Source organism: Zootoca vivipara, chromosome 9, assembly GCF_965207765.1.
Source record: "Zootoca vivipara chromosome 9, rZooViv2.hap1.1, whole genome shotgun sequence".
In the NCBI taxonomy this organism is placed as follows: domain Eukaryota; kingdom Metazoa; phylum Chordata; class Lepidosauria; order Squamata; family Lacertidae; genus Zootoca; species Zootoca vivipara.
In genome coordinates, this window is record NC_142592.1 from 69,519,646 (window position 1) to 69,535,562 (window position 15,917).

Below are 15,917 nucleotides of genomic sequence, written 5' to 3' on the forward strand. Positions count from 1 at the left end.
GCCTTCTCGGTAGTGGCGCCCGCCCTGTGGAACGCCCTCCCATCAGATGTCAAAGAGAAAAACAGCTACCAGATTTTTAGAAGACATCTGAAGGCAGCCTTGTTTAGGGAGGCTTTTAATGTTTAATAGATTATTTTATTTCATTTTTCTGTTGGAAGCCGCCCAGAGTGGCTGGGGAATAAATAATTTATTATTATTATTATTATTATTATTATTATTATTATTATTATTAGCACCCCTTAATTTTCACTGACCTCAGCCTTAACAAATCCCCAGTACAGTGGTACCTCGGTTTATGAACACAATTGGTTCCGGAAGTCTGTTCATAAACTGAAACGTTCATAAACTGAAGCGAACTTTCCCATTGAAAGTAATGGAAAGTGGATTAATCCTTTCCAGATGTGTCTGCGGAGTACTTAAACTGAAGCGTTCATAAACTGAAGCATGGGTGTAATTGGTTCCGGAAGTCTGTTCATAAACTGAAGCGTTCATAAACTGAAGCGAACTTTCCCATTGAAAGTAATGGAAAATGAATTAATCCGTTCCAGATGGGTCCGCGGCATTCATAAACCGAAAATTCATAAACCGAGGTGTTCATAAACCGAGGTTCCACTGTATGTGGTAGACTCAGAGGATAATGATTAGGAACCATTAGGGCACTGATCTTCCTATAGCCCACGCATAATCTAAGTTCTGTAGTGTCCTTGTTCACAAATAACATTGGGGCACCACCTGGTGCCTTGGAAGGTCTGACGAAGCCCCTTACCAGATTCTTCTCTAAAAACTCCCTCAAGGCTGCCATTTATGTCTTGGACAGGCAGGCACTCGTCTTTGGTAAGAATATTTTGGTATTTTTCTCCATATAGTGCTGTGAGTTGCCTTGAGCAAAATATGTGGGTTGGAGCAGGTGAAGGAAGACAGGGCTTACTGTCAGAAGGGTGCAGAATGAATTTTTTTAAAATGGCTCTGTTTTCTCTAATTGAACTGGCAATTACTAAGAAATATTGTGTAAAATTGCACATTCCCTTCCCTTCCCTTCCCTTCTTTCTTCTTTTCTTTTTCTACCACTTCCATTTAATGGAAAGAAAGATCTGGGTGAATTATGAACATAAGCAGGAGAATATGGCTCTGGATTTGGCCATTTCCCAACACATCTCTCTGAGATTTGGTGAGATGATGGTCTGAAAGACACAAAGACCCATTGCCAAACTCCAAGCAGCTTGTGCAAACCACCTCCGTTTTATTATTCAATAGAATATCCGGTGCTTATCATGGTGGGCCCTAGCCTGGCCCCTCTGCTTTACAATGCCTGCCCCTTGCCCCAACTGCCCCTCTCAATCCTGCTCTCCTGAGGGCTCAAGCAGATCGGAGTAGTCTTCGGAGCCAGGGTAGTACCCTGGAGCATCTGCGAACTGGCTTCGATGTTCCATCTGGGGCCAGGGCTGCTGATATCTGTATCTTGGCTTGCGGCCAGGCCTTGGGCGTCTCCCACCGTTCTCCCTCATCCAGGGAGGGGTGGGGGATGTTGTGGCCTTTAACCAGGGAGGAAGCCCCCCACCACTCCACAGTGGGGGCCTCACCCAGGGAGGCTTGTAGGGTTTTGGCATGCCCAAGATAGGTGAAGTCCTGGGTGGTTTTGTGGTGTGGGGCTGCGCCAGCAGTGGGGTGTGTTTGGAAGATAACAGCTGCAGCTTAGATTTCCTTTGGATCCAGCCTAGAAAGCGCTGCGTGGAAATGAAGACGCTTGGGAGCTCCGCTGTGCCGCATAACACTGGTCCGAAACTGGCGATCCCAATCACCCAGTAGCGCTCAGACCTCTCTTCCCTGCACATCAGGGGGCCTCCGCTGTCACCCTGGGAGGGGGGAAAAGAAGGTGGTGGAATGAAGTGCAGGCATGATGCTGTGGAGACCGAGGGAGAAGCTACTGATATAGGCAAAAATCTGCCCTTATTCCCTTATTGGGTTCTCCATCGGTTGGAGAATATAACAGAGGCCAACCAGAGAAGTTTGAGAAGCAAAGCCTTTATTTTCGCTGTTGCAACAGGGTCCTTCCTCTCACGCAGGAGAACAAGGAAGGAACCCCAAACAAAGGTGTCCTGCCCTTAAAAAGAAATTTGAAATTGGTTTCAGCCCACCCCCCAGAAGCATCATCCATATGTCACAGAAGGGGTGTAGCCCAAGACCCCTCTCCCTAGATCAGGGGTCCCCAGACTTACCGAGCGGCGGGCCGGTGCCCGCCGCGCCGACCGCGCGGTGGGCCGGACTGCAGGGGAGTGCGCGCGCAGCGGGCCGGAGGGCGGGGGAGTGCGCGCCCGTGCGCATGCGCACACGCACACGGGCGGGAAAAAAATCGGCGAAAATCGCTTGTGCGCATGCGTATGGGCCTCCCCCGACCCGGAAGTGCACCAGAAATGACCTCTTCCGGGTCGGGAGAGGCCCGTACGCATGCGCACAAAGGATTTTCGGCGATTTTTTGCCGATTTTTCAGATCGCCGCTGCGCCGTGCGCCGTGAGAGCGGGCGGCGGCAGCGGGCGGCGGGGGTCGTCGCGGGCCGGATTGGAAGGCCGATTGGGCCGCATCCGGCCCGGGGGCCGTAGTTTGGGGACCCCTGCCCTAGATTCATCATAGGTACATCATGAAAGGGGAGGTCTGGTGGCAGTAATCTGAGCATCCTGGACCCTGCCCCCTGCCCCCAAAACCTAATTAACAAAAGAGAGAGATATTTACATTTCCCTGTTTCCCAGCCAAGTTAATCACACCCTTTTGTCTGGCACCCAGGTATCAGGATGCCAGGGATTATCACTTTAATTCCTGAGACAATGAGAAGGTTCCCCCCCACCCCCCTTCTTCCTTGCAGAGGAACACCTGGTCAGGGAGAGAGAGTCAAAATGGTGTCAGTCAGGCCTGTCTTCCTGTGCTGCTTCAGACATGTTTCTGTACATTCATGTACATGTTTTATGAACAATTATAATATATATATATATATGACCTTAAAATTCTTATAACACTACTGAAAAGAGGCAAATGGGGTAAGGATACAAGGCACAGCCCATCCTGTCAGGGGGCAGCACAGTACACTAGTTTCATTTATTTATTGCTTTTGTGGCCACAGAGTGCCACCCCCCGCAGCAGGTGAGCACAAAATCCTGACCTTGGCTCCTGACCGTGGTTCACCTACCTTGCAGATTGCAACGTTTCCTTCTTCGTGTCCGGCACAGAGGTTCTGTGTCGGGATCTTCCTGCGCCACCACTTCATACATTTTTCTCTGCTGAAGGTAGTCATTGTCGCTTCCTGCATGATGTCAGGAGGGGTGAAATCTGTGAGCAGAAAGCAGCGGGGTGGGAATGGAGATAGACAGTTGGATGTTTGACCAAGGGGTGCCCTGCCCATTAATCCTAACTAGGGCAGGGGAAGGAGGGAGGAAAGGGGGGGAACCCCTCAGAGCCGTGCCTAGAAAGCAGACGTGTGGACAAGCCCTAAGACCTGCCTGACGGCTAGCTGCTCTCACTCCATGGACCAACAGTGCTATTTTTCTAGAAAAAGAGGTGTCGGAACTCAACACAAACGCCTTCCTTGGTCTCTTATAATGGCAACGGCGCCCACCTGAAGGGTGCTGGAACAGAGTTCCAGTGGGTTCTGGCTGCAAAAAGCCCTGATGACCATATTTTTATTTCATAAATAGATATCCTGAGCCTTCAATCACAAAGATTCTCAAGTTGATAAATATAGCAAAAAAAACACACAAAAAAACAGCAGTATATTTCTAAAGCAAAATAATTACAGGCAAGAACGAGGAAAATCTCATCCGTGCAAGAGAGAGGGGAAGTGAAACAGGGATGGGGCACCCCGAAAGAAAACCTCTCCTGCAAGGATGGAAGGAGGAGGAGGAGGAGGAGGAGGAGGAGGAGGAGGAGGAGGAGGAGGAGGAGGAGGAGAGTTTGGATTTGATATCCCGCTTTATCACTACCCGAAGGAGTCTCAAAGCGGCTAACAATCTCCTTTCCCTTCCTCCCCCACAACAAACACTCTGTGAGGTGAGTGGGGCTGAGAGACTTCAAAGAAGTGTGACTAGCCCAAGGTCATCCAGCAGCTGCATGTGGAGGAGCGGAGACTCAAACCCAGTTCCTCAGATTACGAGTCTACCGCTCTTAACCACTACACCACACTGGCTCTCTTGTGCAGCCCAACCAGAACCTTGTGCAGCCCAACCAGAAGCATTTATTCATTCAGAACTATAATTTTTGGATGGTCACTTCCATTTTATTTATTAACTTTCCTCCCACTGGAAGGGCTTGTCCACACTTCCATTCGCCCCCTGCCTAGAAAGCATGAGTCTGAGTTATCTCTACACAAAATCAGAGAAGTTTGAATGGACCCATATCGATAATGGAAGTACAAATGGCGATACAGAAAATGAAGATGGCAAAGCACTGGGGCTGGATGGTCTTACAGCAATTTATTATGAAAAGTTTCAGGATGCAGTCATTGAACCAGTTACTGACACCATGAACAGAATACTGGGCACAGAAGTAATTCCTGTGTCATGGAAGGATGCTTTTATCACCCCGATCCCCAAGCAGGATAGTGACTTAACAAAGACCAAAAACTACAGACCTATTTCCTTATTGAACTGTGATTTCAAACTCTTTGCCACAGTTTTAGCCAATAGGCTAAAGAAGACCGAATCAGTCCACAGAGACCAAGCCAGTTTTTTTACCAGGCAGACAAATGAAGGACAACATAAGAATTGCAGTTAATGTAATAGAGTATTTGAAAGTGAGAAATGAAAAACAGGCTGCATTAATATTCTTAGATGCAGAGAAAGCCTTTGATAACATTTCTTGGTTATTAGAGAAGATGGAAATAGGCAATTCCTTTCTGACTGGAATTAAAGCGATCTATACTGACCAATCCGCAAACTGTTTAGTAAGCAATATACTCTCAGACAAATGCCAAATAGAAAAAGGAACAAGACAAGGTTGTCCTTTATCTCCATTGCTGTTTATTATGATTAGAAATATTCCTTCAGAATATAAGAACTAATAGGGAAATTAAAGGTATTGAGGTGGACGTAGAGTGTACAGATTAAGAGCATTTGTGGATGATGTGGTGTTAACATTGGAAAAACCTTTAGAGAACATTCCCAATGCACTAGAAGAAATTAAAAGGTTTGAAGAAGTGACAGGGTTTAAAATAAATTCAGACAAAACTAAAATGCTAATTAAAAACATGGATGATCAGTAAAAAAATCTGTTAGAAAAAAGTGTGGTTTGAAAATATGTTTAAAAGTTAGATTTCTGGGAATCTGACTCACAGTAAGAAATCTCAATTTATTTGAAAATGATTATATTAAACTGTGGAAAGAGATTAAGAAAGAGTTGGAGATTTGGGAGAGAATGAACCTCTCCTTGCTTGGCAGAATCCCAGCTATCAAAATGAATCTACTGCCCATCCCAATCAATACCAATTGTTAACAACTCAGGCTGCTTCAAAGAATGGAAGAAGGGTATTTTCAAATTCATCTGGCAGGGGGGAAAGCCAAGAATTAAACATAAAATTAAAATTATAATAGATATAGGATAGAAAGAGGAGGCTTTGTCCTGCCAGATTTGCAAATTTATTATGAGGCAGCCTGTTTTTGCTGGTTAAGAGAATGGATTACATTGGATAATGCAGGCATCCTGGACTAGAGAGTCATGATATAAAATTTGGCTGGCATTCGTGCCTCTGGTAGGGGAAGGTGAAAATTTAAAAAAGTTTTATGAACCATATTCTAAGGAAGAATCTGTATAGAGTTTTGGAGAAACATAAAAATTTGCTGGAAAGGCTATCGCAATTAAGAGAGTTAAAAAGGGTAGACAATGGGCTACATATAGGGAATTGCTGTACTTTACAGAGGGGGGGGGAACCCAAACTGAAATCAATGGGCAGTGTAAGGAGCCATGTTACAGATTGGCTTCAATATCATCACTTACATGAAATGTTTGAAATAGACAGGAAAATGGCTTCTTGGACTAAAGCTCACAATATGAAAAAGAACTTCTACAAAACAAAGAAAAACTTTTATCTAAAATGTACAATTTGTTATTAGAGTGGGAAACAAAAGATGAGCTTGTCAAAACTTCTATGACCCAATGGGCAATAGATATAGGACATAATATAAATTTGAATCTCTGTGAAAAACTTTGGAAGAGTGATTTGAAGTTCACAGTGTGTTATTCCTTGAAGGAGAACTACCTGAAAATGATTTACAGGTGGTATCTAAATCCAAGTAGACTTGCTAAGATGTATAAGACTGAATCATATAGGTGCTGGAGATGCAATGAGGGTGAGGGTATGTTCTATCATATGTTGTGAACCTGTAAAAGGGTAAAAGAGCATTGGGAAATAATTTATAATGAATTTAAAAAAATGTTTAAAAGTACTTTCCCCCCAAAAAACCAGAGTCCGTTCAGTTAGGGATAATTAAGACAGAAATTCCCAGGTGTGAAAAAAGGTTATTTAGGTATGCCACTACTGTGGTTCGTGCTTTGCTAGCCCAAAAATGGAAAACAAGCAAAATTCCAACTAAAGAAGAATTGCAACTTAAACTGATGGAATGTGCGCAACTTGCAGATTTAACATATAGAATATGAGAAAAAGAAGAACATACGTTTAAAGAAGATTGGAAAACGTTGATTGAATATATGGATGAAAATTGTGTACATTTGAAAACGTTGGTAGCATTAAGATAAATACAACAGTGTAAATAAGTTTTGACGGATGTAATAATGGAATACTGAATGGTTTAGTTTACACAAAATATGCAGGGATTTATGGTATGCAAAATGAACCATAGAAAGAGAAGAAGGGAAGTCATAGACATTTTAAGATTCTTTAAATGAATATTCTAAAAGATAAAACAGAAAAACGTAATAAAAATTATGGAAGAGGTGAGAGAAAAAGAAAATTGAAAGCATGAGTCCGAGAGGTTTGTGCTCTCTAGGCATGAGTCTGAGTGGTTTTCTGCTTGCCCTGCTACTTTCCCCAGGAAAACTCACTCTTTACTGCTGAATCGGAGCAAACAGCAATCTGTGGAGAACTCGATTGCAGGTTTTCCCTGGGGGAAAACAGCAGGATAAGCGGAAGTGCAGACGAGCCCTAAACCACCCTGGAAAATCCCGGCTGGCAATGAAGGTGCAGGCAATGACTTTATTTCAAACATTTCGTGGGAGCCAGCCCTCCTGCTTTTCACAAGGCTGCCCTCACTTTTTGGTTGCACGCCGCCCCAGCCGCTGACGTAGCAATGGCCGAGCGTCATAACCGGCAGGTTTTCCTCAGGCAGGCAGGCTGGCTGGATGTAGTCGCTGCAGTTGACGGGCTCATCCATCTCCAGCAAGGCGATGTCTCTGAACACCACCTCTCCTAGATTCAGCTTGTTGTTGAACTTCTCGTGTTTCACCAGTGTCCTGATGAAGCGCTGCTCGGCCTCGGGGACCAGATTGCTGAGCTGATTGGAGCCAAGAACAAGCTTGTACTGGTCTCTGCAGGTGGGACCAAGAAACAGGGATATATGGCTTGTGGGAGGCTGCAGGGGCGTTCCGAGGTGGCCCCGGTTGCCATTCCAAAGGGAGGGTGACAAAATGCCGACCCCCGATTGGCGGCACCCCCAGGACGTGCGCCACGCCCCCTGGTCAGTGCACCACGCCCTTGGGTGGAGTGCCACACCCCCAGGATGCGTGCCACGCCTCCCACAGGCAGCATGTCCTGTCCCCTGGGACGCACACTGCTCCGGATACCGGAGCAGGTTGCTTCACCTCTGGGAGGCTGTTCTTGGACTCCCTGAATGTCAGAGAAAGGATGGAGAAAAAATCCTCCCTTCCTCCTTACCTCCCAAGTCCCAGACTGCAGAATTCGGGACCGGCAGCCATGTGACACCGGAAGTTGCGTCGATGTAATTTCCGGTGTCGCTTTGCCCTTCTATGGGCACCAAAAATGGCTGCCACCAGCTTCGAAAGTCGCTTGTACGCATGTCAGGAAGTGCGTCGACGCAACTTCCGGTGTCGCTCCGCCCATCTATGGGCACCAAAAATGGCCGCCGCTGACACCGGAAGTCGCGTCTATGCACTTCCGGACACGCGTAGATGCGACTTTTGAAGCCGGCGGCAGCCATTTTTGGTGCCCATAGAAGGGCAAATCGAAAAGGAAAAAATGGCCGCCGGCAGGAGAAAATAACGGAGAAAAACGGGAGACGAAGTGATACGGGGGACCACCGGGAAAAGGTAAGTAAAAACGGGGGGTTCCCAGGGAAAACGGGGTACTTGGCAGCTATGCTTCCTCTCTCACAAGGCTAGAACACCTGGATATCCAGTGAAGCTGACCTCACCTCCAAAAGGATATTGCAGAGCTGGGAATGGTTCAGAAAAGGGCCACTCAAATTATCAGGGGTGGAGGGACTCCCCTATGAGGAAAGGCTGCAGCACTTGGGACGTTTTAGTTTGGAGAAAATGTGGGGAAGAGGTGACGTGGTTGAGGTTGGTAGAACTATGAATGGTGCGGAGAAAGTGGAAAGAGAGAAGTTTTCCTCCCTCTCCTGTAACGCTAGAAGTTGTGGGACACCCCATGGAGATTCAGGAGAGACAAAAGGACATCCTGCTTGCAGTACATAGCTAAGCTGGGGAACTTGCCCCCACGAGAGGCAGCAATGGACACCAGTCTACATGGCTTTAAAAGAGGATTGGGCAGATTCTGGGGTGGTTATGCTCTTCGTTCACAGTCAGAGGCAGCAATGCTCTCTACACTTCTGTTTGTTCTCTTTGATTCTAGGATTCCCCGTGATTTCTAGACATGGGTCTGTAAGGTTATATTTTTTTATTTGATTTGATTTGATTTGTATACCACCCTTCATCACAAGATCTCAGGGCAGTTCACAGGATAAAAATCCAAGGTAAAAAAACACAATAGTCAAAACAAAAATATAACAAAACAGTAACTCCGTTCCCACAAACCCATTTTAAAGAACTATAGAATATTAATCAAAATAAAAAAATTCCTCCAGTAGCACCTTAAAGACCAACTAAGTTTATATTTATATTTTGGTCTTTAAGGTGCTACTGAAGGAATTTTTTAATTTTGCTTTGACTTTTGCTTTAATTTTGCTTTGACCAACACAGCTACCTACCTGTAACTAGAATATTAATCAGCTTTATAAAACAAAAACAAAAACGACAAATACAAATTAACATGTAACACTTAAGAACAATAAACAACACCCATCCAAGTTAGAACAACATACCCATTGAAAGCACAATTTTAGCACAAGGGGGCTGGCCCACGTCCTCGTTCCTGTGCCTGGACGCTTTCCCTGGGAAAACCTGCCGTTTACCTCTAAATCGGGGCAAACATAAATCTGCAGAAAACCTGATTGACATTTGTTCTGATTCAGCGATGAACAGTGTGTTTTCCTGGGGAAAGCAGTGGGAGAAAGGGGAAGCCACTCGGATCTGTGCCTACAGGTCACAGGACAAATGGAATTGTGGGTGAGGCCTATATTCCTATGAACCAAAAAGGGGCGGATCAGCCATAGTGCCCACATTATGGGCAGGGGGCGAGACTAGCCACCCACGTGCAGCCAGGGGGCGAGACTAGGCACCCACGGGGGCTAGGATGGCATCCGGGGTGTGTGTGAGGTGAGGGTCCTAGGAAGGCGCTGCCCATGGTGAGTGTCCCAGGGCAGCGGCGTGGTGAAGTCATCCCCCACAGGGATGACACCCAGAGTGGGCCACACCCACCGCACCCACCTTCCCTCTGCCTCTGAGTGCCCAGCCCTCTGAGGCTCCTAATGGGACGCTGGACTAGCTGGACCTGATTCCTGATCCAATAGGGCAGTTCCTGTGCTGTAGATTCCACCGTCCTAAGAGTATGGCTCTGCGTTCAGGCGAACTGCAGTTCCTCCAAGTATCACCTGGAAGGCAGAAGAAGGAACTCTGCTTCCTTGAGATGCCCCCAGGCTGCTGTGCTTGCAGATTTCACAACCTTCCCCAGGAACGGCCTTTTGCTTACTTTGCTTTTAGGAAGCAGTGGCCTGCAGTGAGGACCCACTGGGGGCTGATGAGTGAACCTCCACAGGTATGGATGTAGACATCCCCTCGTCCTTTTGTCTGGATGCTGACCAACCAGGGCCACGTCCCCGGAAGAACATCGCTGCCGCCCATGATACGCATCAACTTGTGGCTGCTTGCCAAGGGTCGCCTTCCGCAGATGCCACTGAAAAAGATAGAGAGCGCCATCAGTTCATGCACTTGACGTGGGTGAGTTGTCTGGCTGGCATAAGAGACTCAGACACGCTTGACGTCCACACTTCGCCCCAAATACTTCCTTGCAACAGACAAGCATCTCATTGTTGACCACCTTGGCAGAGTGAAGTACAAAGTTGGAGACACCCATGGGACTTGAGAGTCCCATGGACTGCAAGAAGATCAAACCTCTCCATTCTGAAGGAAATCAGCCCTGAGTGCTCACTGGAAGGACAGATCCTGAAGCTGAGGCTCCAATACTTTGGCCACCTCATGAGAAGAGAAGAATCCTTGGAAAAGACCCTGATGTTGGGAAAGATGGAGGGCACTAGGAGAAGGGGACGACAGAGGACGAGATGGTTGGACAGTGTTCTCGAAGCTACGAACATGAGCTTGACCAAACTGCGGTAGGCAGTGGAAGACAGGAGTGCCTGGCGTGCTCTGGTCCATGGGCTCACGAAGAGTCGGACACGACTGAACGACTAAACAACAACAACAATGGGACCAGATCCCTGTGCACCAGAGAGCCCATTCACTGGCCATGGGCTAAGCCAGCTTTGGACAACATGGTGCCCTCCAGGGCTTGTCACCTGCAAACGTCCTTGCAGGATATCAGGGCGGTTCATGTTAAGTATAATTGCTTAATTCACGCTGAAATTTCCACCTGGCTTGGGGTGGGGCCTGGAGGACTCCGTAAGGACTGCTGCTGCTCGACAGAGATGGCTCCTTTTAAAAAAAAGTTTTTCTTTCTTATCTATGTTCTTTTTAATTGTTATGGATAGTAATGTGGTATTTTTTAGTTTTAGATTTTATGATTTATGCGAAAAAATTTTTTCCATTTAGTTGTGTACCTTTTGATGTGCTTTATTTACTTGTTTATGTTGGTAATTATGTAAATCTTATCATGTAGTAAGCTGCCTTGAGCATTGTTTCAACTAAGGAATGGCGGGATATAGATAAAATGATGATGATGATGATGAAATGGAGAATGCTGAAAGGGTTTAACTGGAAGATTCCATCGAAGAGCAAGAAGAGCTCTCCAATAACCTAGATGGGTTGATAATTAACTGCTATTGTTCTCTGCTGGCTAGCGCATGGGTGTTTAACTTTAGGTCACATGAGTAAGGTATTCAATGTGCAAATCACCATCTTGGGGAGTTGGTCTTTGGTCCTTTGTTCCCAGTCAGAGTGGGGGTAAGATGTGATAATGAAGCTCTCCAGGAGATGCATAGCCTTAGGCAGGCGAGTGCAGGCCGGAATGGGAGAGAGACACAGTTTTGATTTCTGGAAGAAGTAAAGTTATTTCTTATACAGTAAGATGGTGAGCCTGTGCTGGACATGCACAAGATATTGTACATTTATTTAGATGCATTGTTGATGTTTTTGTTCTGTTTTGAAGAAAGTTCTGCAAGTAAAGCGGTGAATCAAATTGATGGGCCTGGACAATGTTTTATTCCAAATGGAGCCAGTTTTATATGCATCCAGTTGCTTCAAGCAGCACAATATAAATATACGCAATAGTTTGTGTTTTAGGGCCTTCCCGTTTGGACTGCTCTACAGTCCAATTTCGAACAAGATTTTGGTTGCCTCCAACATGACATAACTTTGGGAGATCACTCCAGAAATGTCCTCAGATATCACAAGACTCTCAAGGCAAAATGGAAGGAGAGCAACCCTGGTAGATGGACAGACAGACAGAAGACCACCTGGGGTCTATTTCCAGGAAAAAAACTTCTTCCCTATTTTGCCTTTCCTTACAAAATGCCACCCATCACCCCAATGGCCTCTTACTCGCAATTGCTGACGGTTTCGTTGTGGGTGGGCTGGAATGCAGCAAGGACCAGAACAGAGAGGACCAACCATCTCATCCTTTGTGCAGCTCCCAAGGTTACAGGGTCCACCACCACCACCTTTTCTTAGAATTCATGACATCATAAAACACATGAATCCAGGTTCTGTCCAGGGAGCATGTGGGGAGCCTGACATCATCGCTGCTTTATCCTCCTCCCCTCCCCCTCCCCCTCCCCTCCCCCTCCCCTCCCCCTCCCCTCCCCCTCCTCTCTTTTTAAAATTAATATTAACAGAAGCACCATGGCAAGATGCCCAAACCAGGATAATAATAGTAGCAACAACAACAATAATTTTATTAATTATATCCCGTCCATCTGACTAGGTTTCCCCAGCCACTTTTTAATATTCCTTTTTTTCAGCTTGCACTTTTTTTTTTTGGCCAAAGTTTGCATTCCTTTGTTTTCTCCTCATTTGGACAAGACTTCCATTTTTTCAAGGAAGCCTTCCTGCCTCTAATAGCTTCCCAATAACAAACAAACAACTATATTATTTATACCCCACCCATCTGGCTGGGTTTCCCCAAGCATTCTGGGCAGCCTACAGAATAATTAAAACATTTTAAAGCTGCAAACGTTAAAAGCTTCCCAATACAGGGCTGCCTTCAGATGTCTTCTAAAAGTTGTACAGTATAGTTCTTTATCTCCCTGACATCTGAAGGGAGGGTGTTCCATAGGGAGGGCACCACCACCAAGAAGGCCCTCTGCCTGGTTCCCTGGTTCCTGGACTCTGCTCTTTAGCCATGCTGGCATCCTCTTTGCCAGGGTGGTATTTTTTCCCTGAACTGCAATATACATTATAGTTGAGATCCCCTTATTGTGGTTTTGAACAACCCCTAAGTGTTCTGCAGGGTTTTTGCCTTTCACCTTCCTTTCTACCAGCTCCCTCATTTTGGGGAAGTTCCTTTCTTTGAAGTCAAACATGACTACAATGAACTTACTTGGCAATTGTCCAGTACATCTATAAATTGAATTTGATAGCACTGTGGTCACCCTTCCCAATTAGTTCAGCAACACTTTCATCTCTAACCAGATCCTGGCTGTCACTTAAGATAAAGCCCAGAGTTTATGTTCTTCTGGTCAATTCCATTACTAACTGTTCTAGGACGAAGCAAAATAAAAAAAATCCTTCAGTAGCACCTTAAAGACCAACTAAGTTTATATTTTGGTATGAGCTTTCGTGTGCATGCACACTTCTTCAGATACACTAGAAACAGAAGTGTCAGACCCTATATATATACAGAGGGTGGGTGGGAATGGGAGATGGGCTGATGGGAGTGGTAAACCTGTAGATGGATGTTAATGGCTGCTGATGGCTGCAATTAGTCCTGGGCTGAGGTGCTAAAGAAAGCTTGATCATGCATAATGAGATAAGAATCCGATGTCTCTATAGAGACATGTAACTGTTCTAGGACGGTCATTTAGTGTATCTATTAATGTTAGCTCTTTGCTGTGTTTAGAACAAATATGCAGCCAGTCTACAACATCTCCTCTTTGACTACATTCTCCATCTCAAGATCACTGTATATACAGTATGTATCTGAAAGACCTTTGTATCTTGAGGAAGATAGAAATGATGCTCAGAAACTTCCCATTTTGACGCCCTAAAAGTTGCTTATGCACAGGCTTGGATTTAGCATTCGTTTTGCAGTTGTAATATTGTAAGTTTGTAGACGAGGAGTCAAGTCTGTTTCAGTCTAGTCAGCACTGTTGTAGGAAGGCACAGTGGGCAGAAGTGAATATTTAAGGCCTGTGATTGACATGTGATTATCTCTTAGAGCAGGGGTGGCCAGCTCCCAAGAGACTCTGATCTACTCACAGAGTTAAAAACTGGGAGTGATCTACTCCCTTTTGGGGGGTTCAGGTCAAAGCTGTTGAGTTTTTTTTAAGGAAGGGAAGCCCTGTTTTTTTGGGTTTAGGTCAAACTTGTTGAGCTTCTTTTAGGAGGGAGGGAGGCCCATTTTTGTTTAGGGCTTCAGGTCATAGTTCAGCTTTTTTAGGGAGGAGAAAAATTCTGGGTGAGCTTTTTTTAAGGGTGCCAGTGATCTACCACAGACATCCAGTGATCTACTGGTAGATCACAATCTACCTGTTGGACGTGCCTGTCTTAGAGGTATGCTGAGTGAAGTCACGCCATGCCGCCTTGAGAGGCAGAGTCACCCGACTGCAGCTCTCTCCTTCCTTTGATCTCCCCTCCAGGTATAAAACCGTCTTAAGACCCCAGACATATGACCCACATGGGCACAAGTAATGCACCAGTTAGTCTGCTCAGAAGGATGTGGTCTATAAAACTGAGAACTGAAGGCATTGCCAGGGAGAGCCAAGCCTAGATCAGGAGAAGCCAGCTGCGACTAGGAAGGGGTTCATCCACGGCCATTTCTAAGGGTTCCCTGACAGCAGAAGAGAAGTCAGATGAAGAAGCCTGAGAAAGCTTCTATTGTAGCAGTGTTTAAATGCTCGGCTGTCTGTCTAGCTTAGTTAAATTAGGCTCTGTGTGGGTTTATTGTGCACCTTTATGCCTGATACTTGCCGTGCAATAAACCTGGAGTGCTTCGCCTGTTGGTGTGATTGTAGTCTCTAAATCCACAAAGAACAGCTGCTGTTGGCAGTAAAAATTAACCCCAGCACCCCAGCTCAGAGCAATGGTAACATATTCTCTGTAATAAATTTCTCCTAGGCCCTGGTGTCACCACCCACAGCGATTGTCTTGGGCTCTGTGTCCCACTTGAGAGCCACATTTTCTCTGTGCTTCCCATGGAGTTTATAGCCAGAGATGGATGTCCCCCTTGTCCTGTCCATTCTGCCAGGTTTCCTCTAAGACCACAGAACCCTAGAATTATAGTTGGAAGCAGTGCTTTTTTCCAGGGGGCACTCAAGGGCGGGCAGTGCCAGCATCTCTTGTTGTTTCTAAAAAGTGTGGCACTTGCAGTAACAACTTCATGGTGAGTAAAGGTAAAGGGACCCCTCACCCCTGACCATTAGGTCCAGTCGTGACCAACTCTGGGGTTGCGGCGCTCATCTCGCGTTATTGGCTGAGGAGGAGCCGGCGTACCGCTTCCGGGTCACGTGGCCAGCATGACAAAGCCGCTTCTGGCGAACCAGAGCAGCACACGGAAACGCCATTTACCTTCCCACTGTAGCAGTACCTATTTATCTGCTTGACTTTGACGTGCTTTCGAACTGCAGGAGCAGGGACCAAACAACGGGAGCTCACCCCATCGCAGGGATTCGAACCGCCGACCTTCTGATCGGCAAGCCCTAGGCTCTGTGGTTTAACCCACAGCGCCACCTGCGTCCCAGTCATGGTGAGTACCGGCGCCTATTCGTCTAGAAAATAAAGCACTGGCTGGAAGGCAACCCGGAGGGCCATTACCGGTAAGTCCAACCTCCTGCAATGCAGGAATCTCAACTAAAGCATCCAAGAGAGATGACCAAGGCCTCCAGCTCACCCATCTTGGCTCAGAAGCTTCTCGTATTGCCATAGTGTTGCCTGCCACCCCACGATCCTTGAACTCCCCCTATATGACCCAATGCAACTGCACCAACATATACATTAGAGGAAATTAACACTAAAATGCTGTGTCTCTGTGTGTGTGTCCCGTCCCCCCCCCTCCCACGAATAAAGAATTCTCAAACTGATATGGACATGGGAAGAATGGAAAGTGAGACTGAGGAAATGAGGAAATGAAACGGACAGCTCCTCCCACTCCTGATCCCGTACCAAGCAACAGAATAAGCAGGGAGAGCCGGCCGAGAAAGCACCAATTTATTGCAGATGTGCCCTGCACGTTACA

The 15,917-nt window shown here is 46.2% G+C and overlaps 1 protein-coding gene across 1 annotated transcript; it reads right to left on the reverse strand.

Moving 5' to 3' along the window:
* Window positions 1-1,218: 1,218 nt before the first annotated feature.
* LOC148684699 (acrosin-like) lies at window positions 1,219-12,144 on the reverse strand. The gene is made up of 5 exons (XM_088652008.1): window positions 12,068-12,144; window positions 10,044-10,247; window positions 7,251-7,525; window positions 3,180-3,319; window positions 1,219-1,853 (listed from the first exon to the last, which is right to left on the reverse strand). Exons 1-5 carry the CDS (start codon window positions 12,142-12,144, stop codon window positions 1,335-1,337), a joined length of 1,215 nt encoding a protein of 404 aa, XP_088508134.1. The 3' UTR covers window positions 1,219-1,334.
* Between the last annotated feature and the right edge of the window lie 3,773 nt (window positions 12,145-15,917).

Coding starts and splice junctions, on each gene's coding strand:
- LOC148684699 (XM_088652008.1), bottom strand. CDS start 12,144: ATGAGATGGTTGGTCCTCTCTGTTCTGGTCCTTGCTGCATTCCAGCCC. Junction 10,248..12,067: donor GAAACCGTCAGCAATTGCGA/GTAAGAGGCCAT, acceptor TATCTTTTTCAG/TGGCATCTGCGGAAGGCGAC. Junction 3,320..7,250: donor GGGCGGCGTGCAACCAAAAA/GTGAGGGCAGCC, acceptor TTCTGCTCACAG/ATTTCACCCCTCCTGACATC.